General features: G+C 36.5%; 1 protein-coding gene across 2 annotated transcripts in view; it reads left to right on the forward strand.

Moving 5' to 3' along the window:
- ABCB5 (ATP binding cassette subfamily B member 5) overlaps nucleotides 1-24,100 on the forward strand; it is a 120,365-nt gene that overhangs the window by 70,338 nt on the left and 25,927 nt on the right. For both annotated transcript variants that reach the window (XM_025290953.3, XM_044946525.2), the window contains exons 16-20: nucleotides 1,415-1,558; nucleotides 2,498-2,602; nucleotides 2,786-2,863; nucleotides 10,140-10,223; nucleotides 21,878-22,081. In XM_025290953.3, the coding sequence (XP_025146738.3) occupies nucleotides 1,415-1,558; nucleotides 2,498-2,602; nucleotides 2,786-2,863; nucleotides 10,140-10,223; nucleotides 21,878-22,081 (615 nt within the window). The remainder of the gene's footprint in view (nucleotides 1-1,414; nucleotides 1,559-2,497; nucleotides 2,603-2,785; nucleotides 2,864-10,139; nucleotides 10,224-21,877; nucleotides 22,082-24,100) is intronic.

Below are 24,100 nucleotides of genomic sequence, written 5' to 3' on the forward strand. Positions count from 1 at the left end.
TCTTCTGAGGAGCAAGTGTGTTTTTATGGCTACAGTCCCCATCCACAGTGATTTTAGAGCCCAAGAAAGTAAAATCTGTCACTGCTTCCATTTTTCCCCATCTATTTGCTGTGAAGTGATGGAACTCGATGCCATGATCTTAGTTTTTTGAATGTTGAATTTAAGCCAACTTTTTCAGTCTCCTCTTTCACCCTCATCAAGAGGCTCTTTAGTTCCTCTTCATTTTCTGCCATTAGAGTGGTATCTGCATATCTGAGTTTGTTGATATTGGGTATTTATTGTGTGCAAATACTGAGTTAAGCTTAATTCTGAAAACAATCCTCTACTCAGCATAAAAATGAATGAAATAATGCCATTTGTAGCAACACAGATGGACCTAGAGATTATCATACTAAGTGAAGTAAATCAGAGAAAAACAAATATTATATGATATCACTTATATGTGGAACCTAAAAAAAAAATGATACAAATGAACTTATTTGCAAAACAGAAACAGACTCACAGACTTAGAAAATAAATTTATGGTTACCAAAGGGGAAATGTATGGGGGAGGGATAAATTAGGAGTCTGGCACTGACATATACTCACTACTATATATAATAATAATAATCAACAAGGCCCTATTGTATAGCACAGGAAACTCTACTCCCTATACTGTAGTAACTTACACAAGAAAAGAATCTGAAAAAGAATGGATGTATGTATAACTGAATCACTTTGGTGGACGTCTGAAACTAACACAACATTGTGAATCAACTATCCTTCAATATAAAATAAAAACTAAAAAAAAAAACAAACAAAAAAAACAGTCCTGTAAGATAGGAACTGTTATCTTCCTCGAAAAGATAAGGAAAGTGAACCATGGTGATTGTAAGTAACATACTCAGATATTGCAGCAATTAACTTATAATTGGGAACCCCAAAATAAGCTTTTAACCAAGGTATTAGAAAAATGTTTCCATAAATAGTAATGAAACTAGAAAACTTTCAAGCTAAAATGCTAGAAAAACTTTTACCTTCTGTCTATGCTTAGTCCCTATCTAGATTTTGTCCTATGCTAGGGCATGATATTCAATCCAGTTTAGCAGGTGTAAAGGAAAATATGCCTGTCATTTCTTCTAAAGTCTTAGCTATCAGCACATGTGTGTTAATTTATACTTTTTTAATGATAGTGACTGAGTGAAAGGCCAAAAGGTGATAAGTTGCACAGTCACTTTTGTATAAAATTTATGTTTTGATATCATTATCAGTAATATAGGCAGTAAATTTTTTCTAAGAGAAATTCTGCTTTCTTCTCTATTACCTATTTTATTTGATATTTTATATTATAGATCTAATCAAGATGGGCTAACTTCTTTAGATTCCATTATGCTCTCAAACTGATTATAACCAAGGTATTTCATTCTATCTATAGACAAATCTTCCTGAAGTTTCTCTATTAAAAATTTTTAAATTATATAAGTCTGAATGGCCTTCTGTGGTTCTGGGGACACTGGCTTCTGTTCTAAATGGAACTGTTCATCCAGTATTTTCCATCATCTTTGCAAAAATTGTAACTGTAAGTAAAACTAATCCGCTAATATTTTTAACCATTTTAAACAAAGTGTGACCTGAGAGAACAGACCTGGGGTACCTTAACTCAACAAGGGGAAAACTGAGATGTGTGGTGGGTCACCCCTCGTGTGGGATCCATGATAGAAAGGTTAGCTAATGTTCTCAGGGGATAAGCCAGCCTCTATAGTGAAGTGTTGGGCTGTACCTTGTTAACTGGGCAATCAGTAAAGAAATTGCTTTGTTTTCTAATTCTGACTCCAGTGCTGTATCAGCATTCCAAAACACTGAAGTAATAAAAGAGACAAATACGGCTACTCTTTCTTTCAACTGGTCTGAACAATGACCATTTTTTATTACCAGTCAGAAAGAGGTAATAAGGAGTTCGGGACTGTGCTGGGACCCAGGAGAGCTGATGAATTCAAGGATCTTATTAGAGCCTGTTAAGTCTTCAGTTTTAACAACAGCAACAGTCCAAGACTGTTGACGCTGTGTCAACATAGATACCAATATATGTGTAGTTACTAATTTTAGGAACAATTTCTAGAGACATGTTAAAGGTCTCATATTGCAGGTGGTACTCTGAATAGAGGAATATTAAGAAACCTGAGTTATTAGAAATAATATTTCAATTAGAAAACTAATTTCAATAGTGTCTTTGAAAATATACAGTGATATTAATAGCAGATAGAGGACTCATTTGTCTGATTCCTTATTGATATATCTTAAGTGAGAGGATTTATGATGTTATTTTTCATTGAAGTAGTGTTATTTTTTATTTTACGTAATGAATGTAGAAGATAGAATAAGGTGCATTTTTTCCCCAGAAATATGTGGAAATTATTATGTTGAAATTCATTTTTAAAATTCTGATGAATAAATATTTTAGTTTTTTCTTTTATATTCTCCTCCAATCACCTGATTTAAAAAATCTACTCCTTTTCAGATGTTTGAAAATGATGATAAAACCACATTAAAACATGATGCAGAAATTTATTCCATGATATTTGTAATTTTGGGTGTTATTTGCTTTGTCAGTTATTTTATTCAGGTAAGCTTTTAATGAATTAACTGTGTACATGATTACTGTTTTGTGTCATCCTATTTGAGTTAAAAATAGTAACTAGATATAACTAAATAAAATACAAATAAGTAAATATAGTAACTAAATATTCCAAAGAAATGGAAAAGACAGTTAAGAATAAATGTAAATTTTTGTTTGTTTCTTTTCCAGGGATTATTTTATGGCAGAGCAGGGGAAATCTTAACCATGAGATTAAGACACTTGGCATTTAAAGCCATGTTATATCAGGTTGGTGGTTAGTTATTTTCATCTTATTTTATTTAAAATGTGTTTTTAAATATTCTAGTTTTTAGTTTTTTCTTCATAAACATTTTCTTAACATAACCTTTCCTTTGATCATTTAAAAGCATCCTTTTTGTGTCCCAAGCAGCATCTGACATCAGAATTCTTGTGATGTACTTTCCTAACAGAAGCAAGTCGAAAATTGTTATGTTCAAAAATGCAGCTTACAGAAAACAAGATGTAGAGTTCACTCCTTGTTCCTTGCATTTATCTTGACAAATCTCTTTCAATGTATAGTGTTCTAGAATCCGAATGGAAGGCTAACTTAAAACTGAAAAGGAGCGTTAAGAACTACAGTATCTCGAGGAACATGTTTAAAAAGGAGGAGTTAATTTCTCATAGTGCTCATTCACTGCTGGCTTCTTAAAGCAGTCATTCTTTCTGCCCGCATCAGAAGAGTGCTGAACTCAGATAACACGTCTAGCTTGCGACACACGATCATTCACACCTATGAAATAACTAAAAATAGGTGAATCAAATAATAATCTTGAAAAGTGAGTCGTGAGGGCAAATGGCAGGAATGTCTCAGATTGGCAGCTCTAAAATTCTTTCAAGAGGCTGAGGTGTATTGGGTTACCCTGAAAGCCAGTAATCATTTGAAGCCCTTTGCCACACTTTCTGTCACCGGAGCTCACCATGCAGGAATAAATAGTTTCCTGCCAGGGTCATTTCTTTTCAAAAGTAGAGTTACTATCCCTCCAGCCGAGTCATCAAAACCAGTTTTTACATCTTGTGACTTTCAGCAGTAGTGCTCAAAGAACTGCTGAGTAACAAAACTCCTCCACCTTTGTGTGCTGTTAGAGGATTACAGATTAAAAAAAAAAAAAAAATGAGTGAGTTTCCCATAGCAACCTGATGCTTGGAAGCAGTTGGTACCTAACATCCTCTCTCAAAATGTCCTGTTAGAGACAATTGGAAGCACTCAATCCAGAAAAACAAAAATCTGCTTGATGGATCATAAAATGATTTAAAGACTACACATCTTGTGTAATTCTCATTAAGCTTGTACTTTTTTTTTCTATGAATAATTTATGTTTTTACCTCAGATCTTTGATGAAATTAGGTGTGATTTTAATTGGCTAATACTATATTTCACATTTGTTGAAAATTTCTGCTCATTTTTTATTTTTTTTGTGTATTTATGTTTTCCCACATTCAAGGACATTTATTTTCAATTTCCAGGAGCTTTTGAAAATGTTCCCTGAATTTCTGAATATCTTAAATAGAAGAATATAAATTTTAACTTTTCCAATTATTACTTTGAACTTCTTTCTAGAGGTTTACAGGATGCTTTTGGTGGAGTATCCTAAGGCCGCAAGCCAGTTTAACCAGTAGATATTGTTAATCCAACAATATCCGATGGCTGATACTGGACATTAATCCTCTGCCTAGCATTAGCCATGTGACCATGAGGAGAGTAACAGTCTTGGATTAAGTAGTGTCTGCCCATGAAAATACACCTACCTGTAAACTATAAGCTCTCCTTCTTCAGAACATACAAAGACACAAATAGAAACTGTGCTATTCAGTAGATATTATTCATTTCTCCCATAAATTCAACTGAGCCCCTTTCAGCTTACCATTTGTTTTCCCTCTTCATTCTTCAGCACTCTTTTTGCTTATTTGCTTTTTTAAAATTGGAAAAAAGAGTAATGTAATTGGCCTTTTCTTCATAAATGTCTTAGAAATTTCACTTTTGTCTGTTAGTAAGGGAAATTCCTAACGTACAGTTTTGCCCTAACTCCTGTTACTTGTTTTTTTCCCCTAAGATACAATTTTTTTTAAGTCTTAGAAAGCATGCTGAAACTTGCAGTGCTTTTTATAACCATTTTGAAACCTCAGTTGAAGTTGAGGTATTTATGGAATCAGGTGTGGTCTTTTTGTAGGTATAAAATTGCTATTTTATTTGATCACTTGAGATCCTTCCAGTTGAAAAGAATGTTCAAATTGTTGCTGACTTCAGTGATTATAAATAACTCATTGCTTATTATGTTTAAGGGCTTCTCTTATGGCTCAGCTGGTAAAGAATCTGCCTGCAATGCAGGAGATCTGGGTTCGATCCCTGGGTTGGGAAGATCCCCTGGAGAAGGGAAAGCCTACCCACTCCAGTATTCTTGCCTGGAGAATCCCACAGACAGAGAAGTCTGATGGGCTGCAGTTCATGGAGGTCACAAAGAGCTGGACAAGACTAAGTGAGCACACAATGATAAATATTAGCCTATAGATCCATTTGGCTTTTTAAAAGATGTAAAGCTTATTTTTGCCTATTTCTCTCTAAACTGAATTGGGTAGGGCTTTGGCACAGAGGGGTGGGAGGGGGCTCTAAATCATTAGATGATGGCGTTAGTGGAGATCACTAAGAAATCTCCAAAAAGATTTGAGGTAACAAATCCTGAAGCAGGAAAAACGTATCACGAAACTCAACTGTAATACTTCAGTTAGATGGCTTGATTAAAAATTCTGGCATTTGGTTGCCTAGGTTTAAATCCTGGCCTCAGTTCTTTCCAGCTGTTTGACCTTGGGCAAGTTAATCTCTCAGTTCCTCCTTCTTCTCATTTATAAAATATGGATAATCGTAGTACCTGACTTATACTTGTGATGATTAAATGAGCAAAAACATACTAAGCACTTACAATGCCACTACCGTAGATTTTTACTTCTATTAGAATTATTGGCAGGAAAATGGGTTTTCTAGTATCGGAAAACTTAATGAAAGTGAAAGTTGCTCAGTCGTGTCCAACTCTTTGTGACCCCATGGAGTGTACAGTCCATTGAATTCTCCAGGCCACAATACTGGAGTGGATAGCTGTTCCCTTCTTCAGAGGATCTTAGCCTAACTTATAATAATTTTACCATCAGGAAGATAAGAAGCAAGCTAATTTTTACTCAATACCAGCTGTGTTCCTGAAACTATACTAGGTGTTTTAGCATATAGTGCCTATGCTGAAAAGCAAACCCTAGAGTGAATAATTGCTGACTTGTTGAACAGCAAGTTTGGATATCTTGCTGACTGAACATCATCACATAAGGACTAAGACTAGTCATATATGTATCCTTTGCCTTACGTATTAGAGCAATTACTATACTATAGAATCAGGAGTGTAGTATTAAATAATAAATTCTTTTTCATACTTCATATTGTATCTAAAACTTCTTTGGGTATTCCATGTCATGCTGAAATATAGAAATAATTACACAGTGTAAACTATATATATATATATATATATATATACATACACACACACACACACATATATATATATATACATATAATTGCATTTGTGCATGCTCAGCCAGTCATGTCCAAAACTCTTCATGACACCATGGACTGTAGCCCACCAGACTCCTCTGTCCATGGGATTTCCCAGGCCAGAGTAGTTGGCAAACCACCCCAGTATACTTGCCATGAGAACCTCATGAACTGTATAAAAGGCCTTTTAAAGAGATATGACACCTAAAGATGAGTCTCCCAGGTCTGAAGGTGTCCAATATGCTACTGGGGAAGAGTGGGGGAGAATTACCAATAGCTCAGAGTGAATGAAACAGCTGGGCGAAAGTGGATACGATGCTCAGTTTTTGATGTGTCTGGTGACGCAAGTAAAATCTGATGCGGCAAAGAACAGTATTGTATAGGAAAACTGGATATGGTCAAGCAGGAGAGGGTAAAAACATCGACATCCTAAGAATCAGCAAACTAAAATGGACAAGAATGGGCAAATTTAATTCAGATGACCATTATATCCATTACTGTGGGCAAACAATGCCATAGAAGAAACAGAGTAACCCTTATAATCAACAAGAGTCTGAAATACAGTACTTGAGTGCAACCTTAAAAAGGACAGAATGATCTTGGTTCAAGACAAACCATTCACCATCATGGGAATTCGAGTATATGCTCCTACCACTGATGGAAGAGATGGAAAGAATACATGGATGAACTGTATAAAAAAAGATCTTAATGAACCAGGTTACTATGATGATGTGGTTAGTCACCCAGAGTCAGACATTCTGGAGTGTGAAGTCAAGTGGGCCTTAAGAAGCACTGCTGTTAATAAAGGTAGTGGATACAATGAAATTGCAGCAGAACTATTTAAATCCCTAAAGGAGGATGCCATCAAGGTTTTGCATTCATTATGTTAGCAAATCTAGAAGACCCAGCAGTGGCTACAGGACTGGAAAAGGTCAATCTCATCCCAATTCCTAAGAAGGGTAGTACCAAAGAATGTGCTAACCATCAGACAATTGCACTCTCTCCCATGCTAGTAAGGCATGCTTAAAATCTTGCATGCTAGGCTTTGGCATTATACAAACCAAGAACTTCCAGATGTCTAAACTGGGTTTAGAAAAGGAAGAGGAACTAGAGATCAAATTGCCAACATTCGCTGGATTATAGAGAAAGCAAGGGAATTTCAGAAAAACTTCTATCTGTTATATCGACTACGCTAAAGCCTTTGACTGTGTGGATCATGAAAAATATAGATAGCTCTTAAAGAGATGGGAATACCAGACTGTCTTATCTGTCTCCTGAGAAACTGTATTCAAGTCAAGAAGCAGCAGTTAGAACCCTGTATGGAACAACTGATTGGTTCAAGATGGGGAAAGGAGTACAACAGAGCTGTCTGCTGTCACCCTGATCGTTTAACCTATATGCTGAGCACATCATGAGAAATGCCAGGCTGGATGAGTTACAAGCTGGAATCAAGATAGGCGGGAGAAACATCAACAACCTCAGATATGCAAATGATACCACTCTAATGGCAGAGAGCGAAGAGGAAATAAAGAGCCTCTTGATGAAGCTGAAGGAGAAAAGTGAAAGAGCCGGCTTAAGAATAAATATTTTTTAAAAAACCAATAAAATACAGCCCATTACTGCATGGCAAATAAAAGGGGAAAAGGTGGAAATAGTGACAGATTTCCTCTTATTTGGCTCCAAAATCACTGCAGACAAGTGACTGCAGCCATGAAATCAGAAGACGATTGCTTATTGGCAGGAAAGCGATAACAAACTAGACAGGGTGTTGAAAAGCAGAGACATTACTCTGCCAACAAAGGTACGTATAGTCAAGGCTATGGTATTCCCAGTGGTCACGTATGGTTATGAGAGTTGGACCATAAAGAAGGCAGAACACCAAAGAATTGATGCCTTCGAACTGTGGTGCTGGAGAAGATTCCTGAAAGTCCCTTGGACAGCAAGAAGATCAAATCAGTCAATCTTAAAGATCAACCCTGATTATTCACTAGAAGGACTGATGCTGAAACTGAAGCTCCAGTATTTTCGTCATCTGATTCAAACAGATGACTCATTGGAAAAGTCCCTGATGCTGGGAAAGATCAAGGCAGAAGGAGAAGAGGGCATCAGAGAATGAGATGGCTGGATGGCATCACCGATGCAATGAACATGAACTTGGGCAAACTCCAGGAGACGGTGGGGGACAGGGAGGCCTGGTATGCTGCAGTCCATGGGGTCACAAAGAGTCCAACATGACTGGGCGACTGAACAACAACAGAATCAGGAATGTAATATTAAATAATAAATTATTTTTTATAATTTTACTTTATATTGTCTCTAAAACTTCCTTGGGTATTCCATGTCATGTTGAAATATAGAAATAATTATGCAGTGTAAACTATATATATATATATATATTCATTCTATGAGTGCATGCTCAGTCACTCAGTCCTATCCAAAACTCTTTGCAACCCCATGGTCTCTAGCCCACCAGACTCCTCTGTCCATGGGATTTCCCAGGCAAGAATACTGGAGTTAAGTTGCCATTTGCTTCTTCAGGGGATCTTCCCAACCCAAGGATCAAGCCTGCTAGTATACAATAAAAACCAAGTAATGTCTTCTAGATCAGGAGCGCCGTAGTTAAAATTACCGCTCATGTGTGTTCACAATAAGATAGGCTCTTGACTGGGGTTCTATTCTCAACACCACTACTGTATCATGCAGATTGTGATCTCTATAAAATGTCCTTTGAGCATCTAGACCCTAAGTTGTTTGGGACACCGTCTCAATCCAGGGGTTTACAGAATAGTGACGTCACACTAGGACTGCAATTCCCCCTGACCCCTCCCGTATTCCTCCATAGGGGCTTTCTTCTTACATAGCAGCATGATTAATGTACCACCTTCTATCTGTCTTGTTTTTGTTTCCTTAGCTGGCAGAAACGTGTTACCTGGGCATCAGGGTCCTGGCTGGGTTTAGTAATTCAAGAATTCTTTTGCTCTTCACTCACCAAAAATCAGTCATTTTTAGAGCCAGTCTCCACATAGTTTTAAGCCATAAGAGGTTTAAGTAGTTTGAGTGCATGGGAGGAAACATTCAATAGCTAAGGAAAGAAAATCAGCATTCCTCAAAGTTGAGAAGGGCTAAGTGCTATCTGTATTTGATGTTGAAAATGAAATTGGTTATAATATTATGCTTTTATTGTGTGTATTTTTGACCTATCAAATTGCATGCTTTTTTGGCTGCAGGGGTTTTACAGCAGGCTTTCTGCCTCTTTAGCTTCTCACAATGCCCAGTACTTATAAGATCTAGGTGGGAATGTAAAGTGTCAGGGAAAATCTTGCCTATATAGGTCCTGAAGAGAAGGAAACAGATTTTTTTTTTAAATCTTTTCTAAGTTTAGACAGAAAGTTTGGAAATATTTCTAACGTGTCTTGTGCGTTACCTTACTTTTTTAGTAAAAGCTGCTCTCCACAAAAATTACTTGTGCAGTAAAATTATAAATTACTTGGTGGTTCAAAATGATCATTTTAAACACCGATTATTATATAGTGTTGTAGCATGGTAAAGAGTCCAAGCTGTTGGGCTTAAGTTCTTCAGTTTGTATCTACATATAGATCTTCATGAAGTAAGAAAAAAATTTATTTGCTCCACAAATTTTAAGTGCCTGTGAGTAAAGAGGCAGGCAAATAAATGCTTTCAAAGTTAATATAGTGCTTCCCTGGTGGCTCAGACAGTAAAGAATCCACCTGGAATGCAGGAGACCTGGGTTTGATCCCTGGGTTGGGAAGATCCCCTGGAGAAGGGCATGACAACTCACTCTAGTATTCTTCCCTGGAGGATCCCTTTGGATAGAGGAGCCTGGCAGGTTGCAGTCCATGGGCTGCAGAGTCGGACACGACTGAGCAAATAGGCACACAGCACAAGTTAATACAGCACAATCACAAGTCAAAGAATTTTTTGATAACCATTTTAATTCTCTTTTTTCTTTAGGATATTTCCTGGTTTGATGATAAAGAAAACACCACAGGAGCCTTGACAACAATATTAGCCATAGATATAGCACAAATCCAAGGAGTATGTATATTGCTTTTATTTTTAAATGGTGTATGTTTGTGTTACACATGAGTGCATGTACACATATGTGTCTTTGCATATATGTGAGCTATGCTGAGATGATCCACATCATTAAGGAGACCAGGTAAGTCTCAGGGCTAACAGGAAGCTCTCAATGAAAGATATAAGGAAGCCTTTCAGTTCTGGACATTTTTAACTAAAAATAAAGGGCATTTAGGACACATAATAGGATAACCAGAGGACTACAGAAAATACCAAGAATGAGTTAGACAAAAAAGCTCAGAATTAGATAGTAATATAAGAATAACAAAATTAAAACACACAAATAACTTGGAAGTTTTAAAAGAAGAAAGTTTAATTTTTCTTTCCCCCCAGAAAATAAAATCTCATTTAAGTAATATGTAACAAGTTAAATTCATGTGTATCTGGAAATGGTTCTGTGCTATTGTTATACAGATCAAGTTAAAGAGTTATGTGTAATCATGACTGGTCACAATAGGTGTAAATAAAATGTACACTGAGGCACAATATTCAAAATCAATGACAGAATGACTAGCATAATGTATGTCAAAGTGATGCTTAAATAAGTATGGGGAGTAGGATAGTATGGAAGAGATAAAGAGTAATTTATTAGCTTTCATCCAGTTATTTTAATAAAATTAATCTTTTATTACAAGTGGAGTTTCAACTACAATTGAGAAAAGAAATGTAAAACAAAATTTTTCCAATTTGAATTTAAGTGAGATAAAGTTTTTGCTTTCTTTGTTAAAATAAGAATTCTACCAGTTATAAACTTTCATTTTTCCTTACGTATGTGGAGAAAAGGAAAGTCAATGATGCACCTCTGAAGGACAGAAAAATCTTAACAGTTTTTGGTTGTTGTTGTTATTGTTTAGAAATGCTGAAATGTTGATTACAGTACTGCTATCAGAGCAACAAATTGTCAACTAAAACAGCTCTTCAAAATTGTATTTTCTTTTGGAAGCTATTTCCACAAGACATGGCCACTATTCTAATTTTTGTAACTTTTGCAAAACCTCTTTTTCAATATATACATTCAAGGAAATAGATTTCTAATACTAGAGAATAGAGCAAGTTGGTTACAATTATAAACATTCACATGCTTCTGTATTGGTTTAGAAAACTAATTTTATGATGTAGAAAGACCTAAAAAGGAAAGGGGGCATCATCTTCATCGCTTCCTGAAACTCTTTTTTATAATTTTTAAAACAAGGCTCTAAATTTCATTGGTTAGCATTTAAATTTTAAAGTAAGGCTGAGAAGCTAGATTTTACCAATATAAATGGGAAAAAAATGATGGATAGAATTTCACTTAGTCATTAAGGAATGAGGATAGCAATAATCCTCCATAGCACAATAGAATGAGATGAATGGCAACATCTGTATTTAGAAATTCAAGGGTTCACTAAATTTGGCAGAAATATCAGTCCCTATTACTTTGCCAACAAAGGTTCGTCTAGTCAAGGCTATGGTTTTTCCTGTGTTCATGTATGGATGTGAGAGTTGGACTGTGAAGAAGGCTGAACGCTGAAGAATTGATGCTTTTGAACTGTGGTGTTGGAGAAGACTCTTGAGAGTCCCTTGGACTGCAAGGAGATCCAACCAGTCCATTCTGAAGGAGATCAGCCCTGGGATTTCTTTGGCAGGAATGATGCTGAAGCTGAAACTCCAGTACTTTGGCCACCTCATGCGAAGAGTTGACTCATTGGAAAAGACTCTGATGCTGGGAGGGATTGGGGGCAGGAGGAAAAGGGGACGACAGAGGATGAGATGGCTGGGTGGCATCACTGACTCGATGGACGTGAGTCTGAGTGAACTCCGGGAGTTGGTGATGGACAGGGAGGCCTGGCGTGCTTCGTTCGATTCATGGGGTCGCAAAGAGTCGGACATGACTGAGCGACTGATCTGATCTGATAATTCCATTTAGATCTCCATTCTACAAAACTTTTTTTTTCCTTTGCTGTGTGAATGTTTTTCTCTTACTACCTATCATCATTCAGATCTTTTAAGAATTCAGTGAAGTAGGAATTCTTACTACCAGCTATACTTTATAAGTAAGACATTTCTTTTAGTAAGTATTTACTTGAATGAAAAGAACAAGTTAGTACTAAAGACCAACACTGCTTTCCTAAAATCTCTTAGTTGTGTCAAATGATAATGTTGTCTCTTATCAAGAGAAATTAATGAGAATATTTGTCAGTGTGGTTCCTCATAAGCGTTTGACTAATACCATTTGATCATTTGAAAATTTCCTGTTGCAGTTAGTAAATGTTGTTCTCATGATAACTTCTGGGCAAGTCAAATCATTTTCATTGAATAAGAAGTAGTAGCTAAAGACTGCTGCTGCTAAGTCTCTTCAGTCATGTCTGACTCTGTGCGACCCCACAGACAGAAGCCCACCAGGCTCCCCTGTCCCTGGGATTCTCCAGGCAAGAACACTGGAGTGGGTTGCCATTTCCCTCTCCAATGCATGAAAGTGAAAAGTGAAAGGGAAGTTGCTCAGTCGGGTCCGACTCTTAGAGACCCCATGGAGTACAGCCTACCAGGCTTCTCCATCCATGGGATTTTCCAAGCAAGAGTACTGGAGTGGGGTGCCATTGCCTTCTCCGTAGCTAAAGACTAGATGGCTGGAATACCCAATGACCCATTTAAAGTTGCAGAATTTGAAAAGCAAAGCAACAAAAGAAGGATACAAAGAATGAGACTGTATCTGCTGCTGCTGCTGCTAAGTTGCTTCAGTCATGTCCAACTCTGTGCGACCCCATGGACTGCAGCCTACCAGGCTCCTCCGCCCATGGGATTTTCCAAGCAAGAGTACTGGAGTGGGTTGCCATTGTCTTCTCCGGAGACTGTGTCTACTAGCATATAATTCACATAAACCCTTGCTTTGCCATATATAGGTAGAATCATATCTAACTTGAATGGATTCTCTATCAAAGGAAGAATTATTTCCAAATCCCATTTGACCAGTATTTCTTTTCTCACAAAGACACACCACACTAGAGATGAATCAGAAAACAATAATTCAGGGTCATATTTCCTATCATATCAACTTGAGGAAGATATATTTCCATCTCAGTTTCTTCATCATGCAATTTCAGTCACATGTTATTTTTATCAAATGTAATAGGGTAAATGTTCATGAAGTAGCCCCTTAATAACATAAATATTATTATGAAACCCTTACTAATGACCAAAAGTCTAAGCTCCAGGTCATTTTTAGATGTACTGATACTCTGAGAGTCTTGAGAAAAACATGTTAGTGAACTAAGGTTATAGGACAAAATGATTCATGAAATAGTTGATTGAATACAACCATTTTAACTGGCATTATTTCAGCCCAAGGTAATGGCTTACTGCCATTACAGCTGTCAACAGACTATTTTCTGTGTAAAATGTAGTTTTATTAAAGGTATAGAGCCATTTTAAATTCTTGGGAGACTGAATTTCACAGAATTACAAGGTACTGTTTCTGTATATTTTAGCAACTCCTCTTCATCAACCAGAAGGCTTACCTCACTTTTGTCCTTAAGAAGGCCACAACATACACTTGATATACCACTGACAGACACAATGTTAGTTCCAAGAATTCTCATCAGAACTATAGTTTCATTGCCCCCCAAGAAATAGAAATTTCATTTATTAATTCCAAGAGCCCAATGAATTGATTAGGTAGAGCTTGGCTATCATTGCCTAGACAATGGTGACCTCACTTCTTGATTAAATTTTTTGACATGGAAAGAGTATAAAACAGCTTAACATTACTTAACAATGTGAGTAGTCACTGAAATCACTTTACCACAGTATAATGTTAGTGTATAATTGCTGTTTGCCTTACAATTTTAGGTTGAATTCATTGAGACATTATCAAGTCTATAGCAAAACCTAATATAGTGGTTCAAGGTGGTTCTTCTTATAAAGAAAAATTTCAATCTCAGTCCTGAACTCAATACTCCATAGTAAAACTTTACCGCTGCTAAACCCACAAACTGTTGGGAAGACAAATCAAGAAATTCAACTTCTGCTTTTGACCAAAAAAATAAGAGAAAGCTATAGGGACAAATGGACTTCACTGAGCATACTGGTCCAAATGTGTAATTAGTTCAGTTCAGTGGTCAGTGGTGTCCGACTCTTTGCCACCCCATGAATCACAATACGCCAGGCCTCCCTGTCCATCACCAACTCCCGGAGTTCACTCAAACTCACGTCCATTGAGTCGGTGATGCCATCCAGCCATCTCACCCTCTGTCGTCCCCTTTTCCTCCTGCCCCCAATCCTTCCCAGCATCAGAGTCTTTTCCAGTGAGTCAATTCTTCACATGAGGTGGCCAAAGTACTGGAGTTTCAGCTTTAGTATACTTCCTTCCAAAGAACACCAGGACTGTTCTTCTTTAGAATGGACTGGTTGGATCTTCTTGCAGTGTAAGGGACTCTCAAGAGTCTTCTCCAACACTACAGTTCAAAAGCATCAATTCTTCGGTGCTCAGCTTTCTTCACAGTCAACTCTCACATCCATATATGACTACTGGAAAAACCATAGCCTTGACTAGATGGACCTTTGTTGGCAAAGTAATGTCTCTGCTTTTGAATATGCTATCTAGGTTGGTCATAACTGTCCTTCCAAGGAATAAGCATCTTTTAATTTCATGGCTGCAATCACCATCTGCAGTGATTTTGGAGCCCCCAAAAATAAAGTCTGACACTGTTTCCCCTTCTATTTCCCATGAAGTGATGGGACCAGATGCCATGATCTTCGTTTTCTGAATGTTGAGTTTTAAGCCAACTTTTTCACTCTCCTCTTTCACTTTCATCAAGAGGCTTTTTAGTTCCTCTTCACTTTCTGCCATAAGGGTGGTGTCATCTGCATATCTGAGGTTATTGATATTTCTTCTGGCAATCTTGATTCCAGCTTGTGCTTCTTCCAGTCCAGCGTTTCTCATGATGTACTCTGCATATAAGTTAAATAAGCAGGGTGACAATATACAGCCTTGACATACTCCTTTTCCTATTTGGAACCAGTGTGTTGTTCCATGTCCAGTTCTAACTGCTTCCTGACCTGTATATAGGTTTCTCAAGAGGCAGGTCAGGTTGTCTGGTATTCCCATCTCTTTTAGTAAATTCATTTATTTTCCACAAAATACTTTATTAATGAATAATATGAATAACAACAAGCCTTAAACACCTTCATTTTCGCAAACTTTATAAATTTGTCCAACTAAACCTTTTTTTTTCCTCTACAAATATTTTTGCCACCATCAGTTGTAGTACATCCTAGCAGGTTACACTTAGGTTGTACTCGTCTAGGGTTTTGTCTCAACTTCTTTGAAAATATTCTCAACTGTAGTTGTTGCATACAGATTATCCATAGCAGCTAATTTTTCAGTCACTTCAAACTTGACATTGACTCATCAAAAAAAACAACAATTAAGCAGTATAACTGTTTAGGTCAATCCATCAAGAGCCAGGGAAACTACTTAAAATGACCTACCTTGATTTTCAATTGATCATTGATATTTTTGTTGTTCTCAACTTTTTGAGCAATAGTTTTCATATCATCTGATATAAATTTATGCTCTCTGAACACATCTCTTCCACTACTGCAAACAAACATGATTTAATTAACTATCTGTGACTTTCTTTACTTAGCTAATAAATGAGCTGCTCAGAAACTTATTTAGATTCAGCCTCATTTTCACTTTTTAGTTTTATGAATAAATTGTTAAGATGTGTTATTCCACTTTAATTTTCTAATTTTTATAAATGTTACTTTCCTGTGAGTTAGGAATTTTATGATGAGTGCTGTCTCCTAATGTTGACGTGTTCTGTTTCTTTTTAGAACTACACAGTATCATAGCATAATAAACACAACACTGTGGCATCTAATTACAACACAAAGTGATCCACAGCCTATTGTGCCTTAAAAGCAGACATCCCAAAGTCCACTTTTCTCTTCCTTTCTTGTCTTTAGATGATGGACATCAATGGTAATTTTAAAAATTTGAATAAAATACCATAGTACAGCAACACACGTGGCACTCAACATGCTGCCAAATTACAGTTGCCTCCCACTGAGCAGCAATACAAAGTGAGGAGAGGGGCACGTAAGGTTTCTCTAGCAATGCCTCAACTTCCATCATTTTAGCGCTAAGATAGCCATAGACAATAGGTAAACAAAGAGACATGGCTGTGTTTCAATAAAACTTTGTTTATGGACACTGACATTTTCATTTGTAGAAATTTGATGTGGGTCTTTTTCATTTATCCTCCTTATCTCTTAACTTTCTGAGTGTGTGCTATACAATTATAATAACTTTTAAGGCCATTATCTGCTACATCTAACATTTCTGTCAGTTCTGAGTCTGTTTCAATTTATTGATTTTTATGCTCATTAAGGGTCCTTTTTTGCTGCTTTTTAGCATACCTGATAATTTTTGACTAGATGCCACATGTTGTGAATATAAATTTTTAGGTGCTGAATATTTTTGTATTTCTATAAATGTTCTTGTCTTGTTCTGGGATGCAGTTAAATTACCTGGAAACAGTTTGATCTTTGGGAGGCGGGGCTTGATTTTAAGATTTATAAAGCAAGACTGGAGTCAACTACTGAGGCAAGACATTGAACATGCGCTACCCAATGCTGGGTGAATAATGAGGTTTTCCAGTCAGGCTGGTATGACCAAACACTATTTCTAGCCTTCACACATGCATTGTTCAATTGAATACTCAAGAGGGACCCTTTCTGGATATTTAGATTTCTTTCTGTATACCTTTAGTGTTCTGTATTGCAAACTCTAGCTTCCTTGGCCTCTCCAGACTCTCAGCTTTGTCTATTCCACTTAGTCTGGTGGGCTGTGTCTTAGAGGTCTTAGAGCTCACCCTTTCTATTCTACAGCCTTGAAGCTCTTTCAAGGCATAAGCTGGGGCAATCATAGGGCTCACCTTGTTTGTTTCCCATTTCCCTTGGTTGCCTTAGGTCTAGTATCTTGAAACTTATTGTTTCATATATTTTGTCTATTTTGTATTTGTTTCAGCTGAAAGGACAAATTCATTCCTTCTGTTCATGTTAGCCAGAAGCAGGAATCCTGCCATATGGAATTTTATTTCTAGAATTACATACTGAGTTTACTTCCATTTATCTTCTTATGATAGCCATTTTCTGGAATTTTCTTATCAAAGTTGTATTCCCCACATTTATTACAGTACCTTGGACATAGTAGATACTCCATAATGGTTATCTGCAGAACTATTTAATTATGACTTTCTGCTTTTAATTCTCAAGCAAAAATTCTATTTTTCTGCACATTGATAAAGAAGCTAAAGAAATTTAATTAAATTTCTTCTGATTTCCAGTTCTAAATTCTTTCCAGAACTACACTATTAACTCTAGGCTTTAAAGGCAATTTTTTATTTTCCTTTAGTTCTTATAGTATTTTTCAAGACTGAATTCTTTTTTTTAATTCTTCCTGGAATAAGAAAGATATATTTGGATCCTTCTTATCCTGCTACCATCACCAAAAGGCAGGGATTGTGGCCTGTCCATGGCTGCACTGACTGAATATTTCAATAAGTTTCTGGTAGCTTAAACTAAAATGCCACATAGAAAGGTACATGATCTTATTTTTAAGAAGCAGATTAGTACAAAAGTGGATAACTCAAGCTTGTTGAATAAACAAGGATATGCAAGTACAAGTCAGTTTATGGAAAGTTCTTATGTCCTAAACGAAAAGTTCAAACACAAGACTGTTCCATCAAAAATTTGGCAGGTTTACACTTGAATGTTTTTAGACATGAGGTTGGTATGCTTAGTGTATAGCCTAATTTTCAGTGATTCTCAAATGTTCATCTACTGTGGCATCTTCAGTTCATCTACTGTACTTCTATCTCTCTTTCCAGCACACTGCATAATTTTATACACAAAAGCTACAATCCTCAGCATACTTTCTGTCTTTCCTCTTCTGGTTTTCTACCTCTTTACTTCCTTTTGATCTACTGTCAAGAATTGTAATTTTTAAAGAAAATAGGATAAAAACAGAGGAAGGCAGTAAAGAAAAGAACTATATTATGGCCACCTAATAGGAAATATCCAAACAGAAAAGAATAACTGTCCACTGGATATATTTCATACTTTTGTTAATATAGATATAGTGCTAAGAACTGTCATCTGAAAAAGGAAAAGTCATTGACTTCAAACTAAGAAACTACAAAGTGGAAATTAATGAATGTATAAAGGCCTACAAATCATAGCTATCAAGTAATTAATGGCAAGTAATTTCTTAGTAATATATAGATGAATTTTATATTAAAAGAATATCTTATTCTTAACAAAATCTGATTGTAATTTTTTAAAATATTTCTATTTTATAGAAGTTTATGTGGCTGTAGGGGCATTCCACAGTTAATTTGATGTGGGGGTGGGACCTTCAACATAACGAGTGCTAAAGTTCCACAGCCTCTTCATCCAACTATATGATCTATATAACTCTGAAACTCATGGTGAGGGTGGGAGGAAAGGAGCAAGTTGACAGTATATTAGTTTGCTAGGTTGCTGTAACCAAGTCTGAGTGGCTTAAACAACAGGAATTTATTTCCTTAGGGCTCTAGAGGTTAAAAGCCCAGGATCAAAATGTTGGCATGGTTGGTTTCATTCTGCATCCTCCCACCTTGACTTATATATAGTTTTCTTCTTGTTGTATCTTTCCTCCGTGCAAACATGTCCACATTGAAATTTCCTTTTTTTAAAATAAGGAAACCAATCATATTGGAGTAGGGTTCACCCTCAAAAACCTTATTTTAACTTAATCACCTCTTTAAGGACCTTATCTCCAAATGCAGTCACATTCTGAGGAACTGGGAGTCAGGATCTCAACATATGAATTTGGGTGGGAGGTGTAGGACAATTCAGTCATAATATACACATCATATATCTCTGCATCATCCAGAACCCTCAAGAGACAGAGTGTGAGCAAGTATTAAGTACCAAATGATGTTCTTATTTTAAGCTCATAGATTAGAGTCAGTCTGTAATAAATACCCTGCTGCTGCTGCTGCTAAGTCGCTTCAGTCGTGTCCGACTCTGTGCAACCCCATAAACGGCAGCCCACCAGGCTTCCCCGTCCCAGGGATTCTCCAGGCAAGAACACTGGAGTGGGTTGCCATTTCCCTCTCCAGTGCATGGAAGTGAAAAGTGAAAGTGAAGTCACTCAGTTGTGTCCGACTCCAGCGACCCCATGGACTGCAGCCTACCAGGCTTCTCCATCCATGGGATTTTCTAGGCAAAAGTACTGGAGTGGGGTGCCATTGCCTTCTCCAAATAAATACCCTAAGGCATATTTAAAATACGTTACCTGTCTGTCTGTCTGAATTTTCAGTATTTAGTGGTTTGTTTGGTGTTTGCTATTGTTATTTGTTTTACTTTGGGGAGTTTTCTTTGATTGTTCAGTGAAAAATGGGAAAATAGTGAATCATTATGAAATGCAGTCTTGAAACTAAAACCACAAAAAATTTTGTTATGAAATGCAGTCTTGAAACTAAAACCACACAAATTTTTTAGGAGTAAGTCAGAGCCCTGTCTGATAGCTCAGTTGGTAAGGAATTTGCCTGCAGTGTAGGAGACTCCAGTTCGATTCCTGGGTCAGGAAGATCCCCTGAGAAGGGAATGGCTACCCACTCCAGTATTCTGGCCTGGAGAATTCCATGGACTGTATAGTCCATGGGGTTGCAAAGAGTTGAATACAGCTGGGCAACTTTTTACTTCACAGAGCCCTGTGGGGAAAGAAGATTTTTCATTAATGTTATTTTAATGATGATACTAATTTGGGAGTGGGGTACGTCAGTGAATAGTAATATCATTTTTTAGAGAAGCAATTTGACAATATTTATGAAGAATGAAAGGGTATATACCCTTTAACATATAATTCCAGGCTAGGAATTTAATATCAGGAAATAAAAGATGAGCACAAAGATTTTGCACAAAGATGCTCATTACGTCTCTGTTTTTAGTAGTGAAAAATTGGAAGCAATTTACTAAAAAATTTTTGAAGACTATTTAATGACTGATGAAAAAGCTTGCAGTGTAATATAAAGGGATAAAAGCAGGATACAATGCTGAATACACACAATAATCCTAATCTGAATGTGTATGTATTTATGTCTGGAAGGATGTCATTTTAAACATTATTTAGACCTTTTCCAATGACCATGTTTTCATGATCAGAGCAAAACATATGTTCTAAAAAGTGAATTGCTATCTCAGTTGATTGTAGCTATGTTTCTAGGTAAATAGGGGTTTCCTTTTTTCATCCCAGTATAAAGGAGATTAAAATTTCAAGACATGTAGTTCTCATAAAACAGTGATGAAGATATTTCTACCTATTTTAAGGTTTTTTCCCCAAATTTCTTTTATGTTATCTTATCCCATAATGTTTCCAACTCCTTTTTTATCTTATGTTGCCTCTGTAGAACTTTGCTGAGTGAAATTGTTATAAAGTGCAGAAAAGGGAAGATATTCTATACAAAGGATATACTTCAGTGAATATCCTCATTCAATTCAGCACTACTATAGTACAGTAGCTAAGAGTACCAGCCCTTTTTCGGTGTAAGAGGAAGGGGCAGGACTGGGTTTTGGAGACCACATATGGTGAGTTGGGCATTCATATGAGGCACCAGCCTCATGCAGGAAAGCAAAGCCAGAGCATGCAGAGGAGAGGGTATGCGTCCTGGGCAGAGACAGGGGTCATGACAGCAGATTGGTCATGATCTGCATGATAGCAGAGAGACTGATCATGAAACTCTATTAAAGAAAATGGGAGCTAGGTTTCTTACTATTGAAGAAGTGGATAACAAATATTAGAAGGGAGAAAGCCAGAAATAATAACCTTGTGTTTTTTTAATTGGAACTGGATGTATTGATATAAATCCATGGATTTCAAGAAATGTAAAGAGAGAAATAAATATAGATTTCAATATGTGCATGCATCTATACACACACACACACACACACACACACACACACACACTTCCCCGTTATATCCACTAACATTCCACTGATAATGAACACAACTAGCACTATATATTGACTTCTAAATAACATCCTCTACTAACAGGAACTCAGACTCCTTGCAGAAATGACAAATTTAAGGTGTAGGGCATAGAAAATATTTTTGTATCAGAAACCAATAATATATTCAAAGAATAATAGGAACAATTCAAAGGACAATAATATTGGACATAAGGCATACAAATAAAACATAGTAACCCCATAGTAGAGGACATTTTTAAACTCTAAATATTATTTAATCTCTAAATGGACTCCTCTGGTGTTCTAGATGGTTAAGAATCTGTAATGGCTACCTACTCCAATATTCTTACCTGTAGAATTCCATGGATAGAGGAGTCTGGCAGGCTACAGTCTATGGGATCACAGCCAGACGCAACTGAGGGACTAAAAAAAAAATCTCTAATTATTGGGTTGACCCAAAGTTCATTTGGGTTTTCTGTAAGATGTTATGGAATATATTCAAAATAAAAATCTATGTATAAATCAAAAAAAAACCCCTTATTTTGCAAGAAACTATCATAGCAATTCTTATAAACTTAAAATTGACTGGCTTTTCCCCAATTTATGTCTGATTATAGGCAACAGGTTCAAGGGTTGGTGTCTTAACACAAAATGCAATTAATATGGGACTTTCAGTTATCATTTCCTTCATATACGGATGGGAGATGACACTGCTGATTTTGAGTATTGCTCCAGTACTTGCTCTCACAGGAATGATTGAAACAGCAGCAATGACTGGATTTGCCAACAAGGATAAGCAAGAACTTCTGCATGCTGGAAAGGTAAAATAAAGACCATTGCTACCATCATAACATTTTAAGAGAAAATCAATAAGAGATTCCATATTTAACATTAACTTCCTTTCTTAAGAATCTGTAAAGTGGTGTATATGTATTGAAATCCATACAAATAAGTTTAGGACGGGTATAGATATGTCATAGCAATAGTTTATAATTTAGAGCATGGGCCATGCAGTCAAATTGGTTGAATTAGAATCCAGATTCTATCACTAACAAATATGTGATATGAGCAAGTTATATCAACATTTCTGGACTTCAATTTCTTCCTTTGTAAAGTAGAAATAAAATACTATCCACTTATAGATCTTCATGAGTATTATAGAAAACAGTCTTATTAGGTATATGCAATAGTATCTGGAAGGCAGTAAGCACTCAATAATGTCAGTCATTACTGTTAGCAAATTGTGGGGGAATTTGTTACAATTGTGATTACCCACTCTCTAATTGTTGAATAATTAAATTTCTTGAATAATTACAGGTGTTTCATTTTTCAAAATAAAGAGGAAATATAATATTTACTAAATGCAAGGCAAGGTACTGCTACTGGGAGTGCCTAAAACAAAACTTTATACTGATCAAAATGAACAATGTATTTACTTAGAAAATGCTTTGACATGTATAACTTTTTTCCCTAGTACCTCAGTCAGTAAAGAATCTGCCTGCAATGCAGGAGACCAGGGTTCAACTTGGGATGGGAAGAGCCCCTGGAGAAGGAAATGGCAACCCACTCCACTATTCTTGCCTGGAAAATCTCATGGACAGAGGAGCCTCGCAGGCTACAGTCCATGAGGTTGCAAGGGTCGGACATGACTTAGCAACTAAACCCACATGTAACTTTCCCAAGATCAGTCATATTCGTAACAATCATCATTGTAGTAGAGATTTAGGGAAATATTGGAAATGTAGTACCATAATATCTAAGAATTGAAAGAGATGTCATTTGATCCAGCCACTCACCCAAAGTAGGAATCTCTTATGTAACATCCCTGTTGAGTGTCTATCCATCTTCTATCCTCCCTTTTCTGCGGTTGCAGGTGGTATATTACTTTCCCAGGCTGTTGCCTACCCCTTAGATGATAGTCAACTTTTTTGTTTGTTTGCTTTTGGGGACCTTCTATCCTTCTCGGTTTTCATCTCAATAGAGGTCCAAAACCTGTTTCTCATGACTTTAGGAAGCTGCATCATGTAAATGTCAAGTCTTCTCTTGGCCATCCAGCCCAAGATATAGTATTAAAGATTTATATCAAAGTTGGTGAACATGCCTGAGTATGAAAATGATTTTAATATCCTTATGGCCTGAATCACAGTGACTGATCATATTAGATATAGATCACATATTAGATATAGATTAGATATAGATATAGATCTAATATATCAAATTAGATATAGTATATTAAATATCATATTACATATGTATCTAATATGATACAGTCACCTATTCATGAATAGGGATCCAATGAAGCACAAGACTCAAATAAATCTGGTTTTCATGACCCTTGGACCTTTCCACCTTTCCTGCACTAGATAAGGACCTTTAGAATGTCTACTTGAGCAAAAAGACTGAACTGTTTAGCATATATTTGACTCCGAGGGCTGAAATTTTGTTCAGCCCTCCATGTGTTTGCAAATTATCACTACTTCCAAGTTAATCTGGCCCTAATTAATTGTATTTTATTCATCTTAATTTTTATGTCATGGTGGTGGTGATTTAGTCACTAAGTCATGTCCGACTCTTGCGACCTCATGGACTGTAGCCTGTCAGGCTCCTCTATCCATGGGGTTCTCCAGGCAAGAATATTGGAGTGGGTTGCCATTTCCTTCTCCAGGGTATCTTCCCAACCCAGGAATTGAATCCAGGTCTCCTGTACTGCAGGCAGATTCTTTACCAACTGAGCTATGAGGGAACACGTCATGAGCTTTAGTTATAAATCAAAAATCTTTGATCTTTTTCCTTTTTGCATTATTAGAGTAACCTCAAACTATACAATTAATAATTCCAGT

This window comes from Bubalus bubalis, chromosome 8 (genome assembly GCF_019923935.1).
Source record: "Bubalus bubalis isolate 160015118507 breed Murrah chromosome 8, NDDB_SH_1, whole genome shotgun sequence".
NCBI classification, from domain to species: domain Eukaryota; kingdom Metazoa; phylum Chordata; class Mammalia; order Artiodactyla; family Bovidae; genus Bubalus; species Bubalus bubalis.